We start from the raw sequence: 8,394 nt of genomic DNA, 5'->3' as shown, positions 1-8,394 counted from the left end.
TTCAAAAACAGCATCAACTGTGTGTTTGGTGATGCTGTTCAGAGCAGTGCAGGTGTAGGTTCCACTGTCTTCATTTTCACTCAGCTCTTTGACGTATGAAGCTCCAGTCACATGTGTTTCTGTCCCATTAAATACCCATGTGTAGGTGCTCTCAGGGACGGACTCAGCAGTACAGGTCAAATTAACTGGACTTCCGATCTCTAAGGCTCCTTCTCCCGTAATGTTTACTTTCTCTGGTCCATCTGTAACCACAGATATTAACCAGTGACAAAACACATGTCAACAACGTTTAATAAACGTGTAATAGCTTGGATCAGTCCAAAACATGTGCACTCACAGTTTACAATCAGTCCTGTAGAGGCGGTCTCAGAGCTGACAGGGTTGCTGACTTGACATGTGTAGTATCCTTTGTCTTCTTTCTTTACTGGGCTGATGGAAACTGTTCTGTTGAGCTCATCAATGTTAACTCCTTGCAGAGGATTGCCATCCTTTCTCCACTCTCTGGTGATGATGGAGCCCTGGGCATCGCAGGTTAAGGTGACAGAACTCTCACCTGCTATCAGGATGCCACCAGTGGTTGTCATGGCAGCACCAGAGATTCTCTCTGTGTGAAGTGAAAAAGAAGCGAACAGTAAATGACTACCAGGTTTAAATTGTTTGAGATTTAATTTACATCAAACCACACATGCAGAGACTTCTTGCCTTGTGGCCTGTTTGAAAAAAATGCTAAGGATTGCATTCATGAGTAGACAAGCTAGTTCTCACTAGTTTTAATGAAGAACCTCATATGTCATGTATATGGAGGGTGTGAAATATCACAACATAGGGTGGAGGCCATGACAACACAGTAGTCGTTCATTTAATTATAGACCCACATGACAATCAAATCAATCTCGTCCTCACTATAAAACATTTTAGAGGCCATGTGCAATATCAGTCCAATTTCTAAACTCAGTACGGGTTGTTGCAGCATCAGGTTTGACACAAGGAGATGTACCTGCTGAAACTGTGGATTCATATTCATATTAATGGGTATTGCCAGCAATTTCATTGGATTATATAGCTGATGGAAAACTCAACAGCTAAACCAATACAGCAAATCCTTTCAGTTCTGGCAGTTAAGTCCCTTCATCTAGTGCATGCCTGTGCACTTTATATTAAGAGATGCAATATGATAATTTTTAAAATTATTAAAGCAATGTCACGTTATTGAAACTCTGTAATCTGATAATCAAGCTATCAACCTCAAAAATAACCTCTGAGCAGGAATGTCACTTCTTTCTGGTATAATATATTGCCATACTCATTAGAAACAACAGGATTCATAGTTTACCTATTCAACTTTAACAGCTCTGAAACATTTTCTTTATGCACCATACATGAGGAGACAGAGGAAAAAGATGCACAGAGATACATGTTAAATACCTGGACCTTCCAGACCAAAAACCTTTGTTGCCCAACCATAGAAATACACAAAAGACTAAACATCAGGTGTTGGTGGTCTTAACCAGAGAGGGCCGGTGTGACAGTAAGATTTAATACTCACGCTGAGTCTGAGTTCTGGTCCCCCTATACCCAGCAGGGATCCATTCAGAGCCCTGGGCAGCAGACCAGCCATGACCTGCACCTCCTTACATTAATTATAGTATTTATAATGGAGTGTCCCAGCCCTCACTCATGATTGACTGATACGGTATCGAGATTATTGTATTCCCCTAATTTACCCTAAGCTGTGACCATATCTCAATGTCCATATAAATACGCTAGAGAACGTTCAAAGGTAGGCTAAGTAAGGTTACAGTTACCAAAACGGATCAAATAGATCCATCAGCTGCCAATTCTGATATACTGTTGTGGTTTCCTGCACTGTTATTTAGAAAAGATTATTATGATTTTACCTTTATGAAATCCTACAAACACACTTAAATGGCTTAGTGCAAACATACAAGGATTAGTGTTTGGGCCAGTTGTGGTTTCCTGCACTGTTATTTAGAAAAGATTATAATTTTTTTACCTTATGAAATCCTGCAAACACACTAAGATGGCTTAGTGCAAACATACCACATGTAAATGAGCCTGCAAACATAAATAACATAGAATGTACGTACCAAACACCGTCAGTGATGTGCGTACCCCCTGTTCTATTCTACCACTACCGATGGTGAAGGACAAAGTGTACAGCCCAGTGTCATCTAGAGTCAGGCCCCTGAGCTCCAGTGAAGCGGTGGTTTTGTTCAAAGAGATTCTGCCAGCAAAACGTTGATCTGTACGGTCTCCATCACTGTTGGTATAGAGGATTGGAATCGACACTTTTTTCCAAACAAAACTCCAGTAGATTCCATCAGGTGGTGCAGATGGCGGGTTAGTGAGCTTGAACTCCACACTTCCTCCTACTGCTCCATACAGAAGTACCTTACGTAGTTGCACAAACAGTGATGTCTCTCCCCAGTATTCTACACCACTGATGGTGATGTCCACAGTGTAAAACCCATTGTCATCTTGAGTCAGGCCCCTGAGCTCCAGTGAAGCGGTGGTTTTGTTCACAGAGATTCTGCCAACATAATCACTATCTGCATTCTCTGCTTCGCCAAATGAAGTGAAGATTATAACCCCTCCGAAACTCCAAGTGATTCCCTGAGGTGGTTCAGATGGTGGGTTAACGAGGGTGAAGTTCACACTCCCTCCTACTAATCTATCCAGATGTCCATTCAGCACTTGGTAAGAGTAATTCATTCGGCATGAGCAGAATCCTGAGGGTCATGAATATGAACATACCACATGAATATCTCACAATGGCTGTAGAGAAAGTGTCATAAACTGCCAATAGGATGTGACCTTTGCTTATCAATGTTTTTAAATACGTAAGTAAACAAATCAGTGAGTTTTCTATTATTTAATGTCTGCTCAGTCTCACCAGCCAATAAGTTAATAATTGTGAGCTCTCTTATAGTCCATTATAAGATGGTCAACAATACAATTTAAAAAAAAGTATAAATATGGCATTTTAACTGTACTCTGTCAGACATAGAATAAATCTCTGAGGCATGAGTTTTTAATTTTTTTTGTGAGTTCAGACAATGTCCTTATTTCTGCGCTGTCACACCATGAAATGAATGTCTCTTACCAAGTGCTGAGAGTAAACACAGGATAAGTGAGATGTGCAGATCCATTCAGCTGGTTTGGCTCAAACCCACTGCGCCAGGTTCTCTGATCCTGTTCTTAGTTCTCTGATCCTGTTCTTAGTTCTCTGATCCTGTTCTTAGTTTTCTGATCCTGTTCTTAGTTTTCTGATCCTGTTCTTAGTTCTCTGATCCTGTCCGTACCTTAAACAGCATGCACACTGAAGATGTAAAGCTGAGCAGCGGCACTATAACACCATCCTGATGTTTCCTGACAGGAAAAGGGAACTATGTGGCAGAGTGTCACAGGGAACTCACTGGACTTCCAGTATTGCAGGCTTGGTTCCTCAAAGTTTTGTAAGGCAGTAATGGATCTTTAGAGTGGAAAATCACAGATGGCCTTCTTCCTCTGCTCACTACTCATATGTTGGGGCCTAGGTGTTGGGTTGTGGTGACCCAAACTAACAGTTCAGAGATGCACTGTCCCAATTGTTGATATTCCCACCCCTGCTGAGACTCTTATCTCAAACCTCTGTGTCCGGTTCAAGCCTTTTGTGATGTATTCAGAGAGCATCGTAAATACATACCAGACTGTTTGGCCTTGCTGGAGTAGCTGGCTAAATGTATCAAAATGAAATATCAGTTTTTTTACTGGCTTGCCCCTGCATTCAAACGATACCAGCACAACTGTCTTGTTTCACACCAACTGTAATAACTGTGTTTTGCCACTATGTGGCAGTATTGTGTATTTATCCACTACATAGGTCAAAACTACTCCATCTCTCCACTACTTCTGTAATTATATCATTTTTTTCTAACAGTCAGTCAGGGCACAAGGACACTTGATGTGGTTGATGCTATATGAAACAGTAGGTCAAAGTCATGCGTGAATAAAAGATACCAAATATACTACTTTACTGTCATGTATTACCTTACTCTGTTTCTGCAGGTGAGTGGGAATGTAGCCTTTAATGTAAAATAAAACCCTTCAAAGCGTTCGAGGGAGAGAATCAACTCACTCTTAATCGACATAATGTTTACTACAATTCCAGACACCTGCTTGATATGTGTGTGATCAGAGAGAATCTAATCATACACTGCTTTAACCCATCTACACAGTAATACTTAATTGCTATCTTGATTCATTCCGGAGAAGGAATCTGTTAGTCCTCTGTCTGTCAAAGCCACTTCAGTTGAACTCTCCAAATGTGTCAATCACTGACTAAAGTGAGGCGGAACAAAAACACGGCGACACACTTCCTCAAAAGATGAGGTCCTTATATCTGCTTCTTTATTCATTATAACAAAATATCTGTGCTTCTTTATTTATCATAACTAAATATCTGTCCTTCTTTATTCATCCTAACAAAATAACTGTGTAATTTCAAACAAGAATATTGTAATGTAGGTGAAAGTAACCTCAGAACTCCGGAGCTGCATGTAAGTATATTTATTAGACAAACAACAATTGCTATCGGCACAAGGCTGAAAGTGAAGCAATGATAAGAAACATCGTGCAAGGAAGTTTAGCGTTCAGCAGGGAAAACCACGTGGTGGATCTCTGACGTCCGAGGCGCCCTGTCTTGCAAGGATGGCAGTTTTGCACAAGGTCGGAAGAAGCACAGTTCCCTTCTTATCACCTCTGGTCTAAACATGCTCTTGTACAAATGCAGACTGAGTGGCACCTAATATTCTTAAGTTACACACACACAGAAACACAGAAAAGCCATGTTCCTTTATACATAAGTACAATATTCATATAAGGTAAATAAAACTACAAGGCACTTGATTATTATATTCTTAAGTCGTTAACAGTGTTTGGAAATGATCTCTTTCAGTAGGCATCTGCGTGGCTTTTGCATTCATCAGGTACAGGATTCATATTTATTACAAAACAAACCCACATGATTATATAGTTCAACATGCTGTGGATAAGTTTAACTAGTATATTATTGGATTATCCCTAGCAATCTTTCTACACAAAGTCAAATTCTAATTCAAATGTATTTATACAGCACATTTAAAAACACATCACGTTGTAATCAAGTGATGTACAATCAATTCACTACAACAAATTCTTATCAAATAAAACACAGAAACAAAACAATAAGAACAGAATACAAAATAAAATAGAAAAACACTCAGCTAGGCATCTTTATACTCAGAAAGCAAATATACAAATTATCAACTCAGATCAGGAAGATCCAAATGCTAATGAATAGAAGTGGGTTTTGAGCCAGGACTTTAAGGAGTCAATAGAGGGAGCTGATCTTATAGAGAGGGGGATTCAAAGCCCATTCAGGGCTTTAAAAACAAACAGGATCACCTTAAAATCAACCCTGGGTCGCACTGGAAGTCAGTGGAGAGAGGCCAGGATAGGGCCAGGAACATGCACAGGAGTGGACTAAGGTTGCTCGGGCAACTGCCCGTTTGCTCTCCTCGACTGAAGTTGCCCCTCTGAAGGAAATATATATATATTTGCGATCAGGGGACGGGACCGTGGCAGCGGCGGTTATTGAGAGTTTAAAATTATATTTTGCAAAATTTGCGATCAGATGACGGGGGCGTAGCAGCGGCGGTTAGTGAGAGTTTCAAATGTTATTGGCAAAAATTGCGATGAGGGGACGGGGCGTGGCAGCAACGGTTAGAGAGAGTTTAAAATGATAATGGCAAAATTTGCTGTGGATGAGTTTATTTAGTATATTATTGGATTATCCCTAGCAATCTTTTTACACAAAGTCAAATTGAAAGTTGAATGAATTTATACAGCACATTTGAAAACAAATCACATTGACCAAAGTGATTTACGATTAATTCACAATAAAACATTCAAATCAAATTGAAAACAGAAACAAAACAATAAGAAGAGAATAAAATATGCAATAAAAACTGAAGCAAAACACTCAGCTAAGCATCTTTATACTCAGAAAGCAAATATACAAATGATCAACTCAGATCAGGAAGATCATAAATGCTAATGAATAAAAGTGGGTTTTGAGCCAGGACAAGGAGTCAATAGAAGAGGCTGATCTTATAGAGAGGTGGATGGTGTTCCACAGTCTAGGGGCTGCAACAGCAAAAGCGCGGTCACCCCTGGATGATGCTTTGATTGGTGGACTGTCACGACCCTTACATTAGACGACCTGAGGGGCCTGGCGGTGGAATAAGAGGTTAAGTGATATAGGAAGGGGCCTGCCCATTCAGGGCTTTAAAAACAAACAGGATCACCTTAAAATCAACCCTGGACCGCACTGGAAGTCAGTGGAGAGAGGCCAGGATAGGGCTAATATGGTCTCTTTTCCGGGAACCATTCAGGAAACTGGCAGCGATGTTTTGGGTGGGAAAAAGTGGGACAGGGACGAGTGGCTAATTCCAGTATACAAGGAATTGCAGAAGTCTAGCCAGGAGGATATGAAGGCGTGGATGACCTTCTCAAGATATTGATATTGGCAATGGTGCGAAGTTGGAAGAAATTGTCTTAAACTACTGCATTGACCTGTTTGCCAAATTTAAAGGACGATCAAAAATCGAAGAGACTGTTTAGATTTTGCCGGTCATTAAAGTTTCAGAGGAAGATAAAGCTGTGTGTCATCTGCATAGCAATGGAAGGAGATGTTGTGCTTTTGAATAATTGAACCAAGCGGGGGCATGTCAATAGAAAACAGGATGGGACCAAGGATGGAACCCTGTGGGACCCCGCAGGAAAGACTAGCAGGAGAGGAGGAAACCTTTCCTAAATTCACGGCACCACTTCTATTGCTGAACTAGGATAAGAACCAGCTTAAGGCTGGTTGAGCTGACACCAACCCCGCACTGAAGATGGTCAATTAAAATGTTGTGATCCACTGTGTCAAAACCTGCACTGAGGTCAAGAAGAATCAAAACGGCACAGTCACCGTAGTCAAGGGAGAGGGGCAGGTCATTGGATACTTTTAACAAGGTAATCTCTGTGCTATGAGGACATCACCAACAGGCCTCCTCTGATATGAACTGTCTCTTTTGATGTTTGTGTCACACAGGTAAAGGTCACAGGCCTGTCACTCAGGATTTTCTACAGTGGCTTCATAGAACTGGTCAGATGCTTTTGCCTATTGGATAAAGTCACAAAAAGTGAGTGGTAGAACTCAATCAAACATGTTCTGTTTTGGGGTCTGAAATGAATCTGAAATTACAATTGAAAACAAACTGATTAAAAGTGCAAGGCATTTGTGTACTCACGGTGGGAAGGATATGAGTGGGCAGGGGGAGGGGGCTCATAAACATTATCATCCGAGTCTGAAACAGACAGGAAGTCATTTGATTGAGATTTGTGTGCATGATATCTTTTTTCAAGATTTCCTTTTCAACTGACTGTCCCTACATGATGACCAAAACCCTTATTCATGACTTTATTGGCATTGTTGGCGTCTTTATGTCTTTATTTAATTATGTTTTATTTCCACTGAAAGGGTTTACATTATATTTCAACTGAAACAATTCAACATTCTACAGAAAATAGCTTGAAAGCAGGGCACTATATTGCTTTGCAGTACCATGACAGCTGGAAACATACAATAGTGTAAAATAATGTGACTTTCAGTTTAATGTTCCTCAGTTATGATTCAGACCTGCTTGATGTTGGTTGATGCTTGATGTTGAGCCACCACCTTTCCTGCTGCATGGTCTGAGTGGCAGGCGAAGATTTCTACCAGCTGAATTGGGTGTCACCTGAGCCAGTCCATCCAGTAGTTCTAAGTAGTAGACATGGTTGCCCTTTTGGGGAAACCAGAACAACATAGAGCATTTTAAAGCATAAATATTTAATTTACTGTATTTCTCACTGTCATGATATGAATCAGAAAGTCTGTGTGTATAATCAAATCCAAGGGAATGTCATTCAATGATGAGGTTTTCACATACTTTATTATTCGGGGCTTACGTAATGTGTTTTTGGTGATGGCACAAAAGGCATGCATTTCACATCCAGGAAATCAACCATATTTTCCAGGTATACTATTTATACACCAGCTATATTGAGCAACATGCTTGGATGCAATTGTGAAATTGTAGTAATAATAATTGTAATTGATTTCACTCACGGGTATTTCATAGTCCTCATCTGAAGGAGAGAGACAAATTAGATGTTTATGCTATAAGATATATGCATCACTGCAAACATCACTTGAAACAAAATATTATTTAGGGTATATGAATGACAAAAAGCTTGTGATTATCGTGCATGAGACAATATGAGTAATGTCACAAAATCAACTAGAACCTCCTCTTGTAGGGATTC

At 40.2% G+C, this 8,394-nt stretch overlaps 1 protein-coding gene across 1 annotated transcript; it reads right to left on the bottom strand.

The window, feature by feature from the left end:
• Positions 1-257: 257 nt before the first annotated feature.
• Positions 258-8,097, bottom strand: LOC308380746 (SLAM family member 9-like; the record flags this gene model as incomplete). The annotated part of the gene is made up of 6 exons (XM_080858150.1): positions 258-604; positions 2,109-2,264; positions 2,568-2,750; positions 7,338-7,394; positions 7,727-7,871; positions 8,038-8,097. The coding sequence occupies 6 exons, from the start codon at positions 8,095-8,097 to the stop codon at positions 258-260; spliced, it is 948 nt and encodes a 315-aa protein (XP_080714276.1).
• Positions 8,098-8,394: the final 297 nt, after the last annotated feature.

This window comes from Sprattus sprattus (genome assembly GCF_963457725.1).
Source record: "Sprattus sprattus genome assembly, chromosome: 19".
Lineage (NCBI taxonomy): Eukaryota > Metazoa > Chordata > Actinopteri > Clupeiformes > Clupeidae > Sprattus > Sprattus sprattus.
Note: the sequence above shows the minus strand (reverse complement) of the source record. Positions and strands in the feature narration are given on the sequence as shown.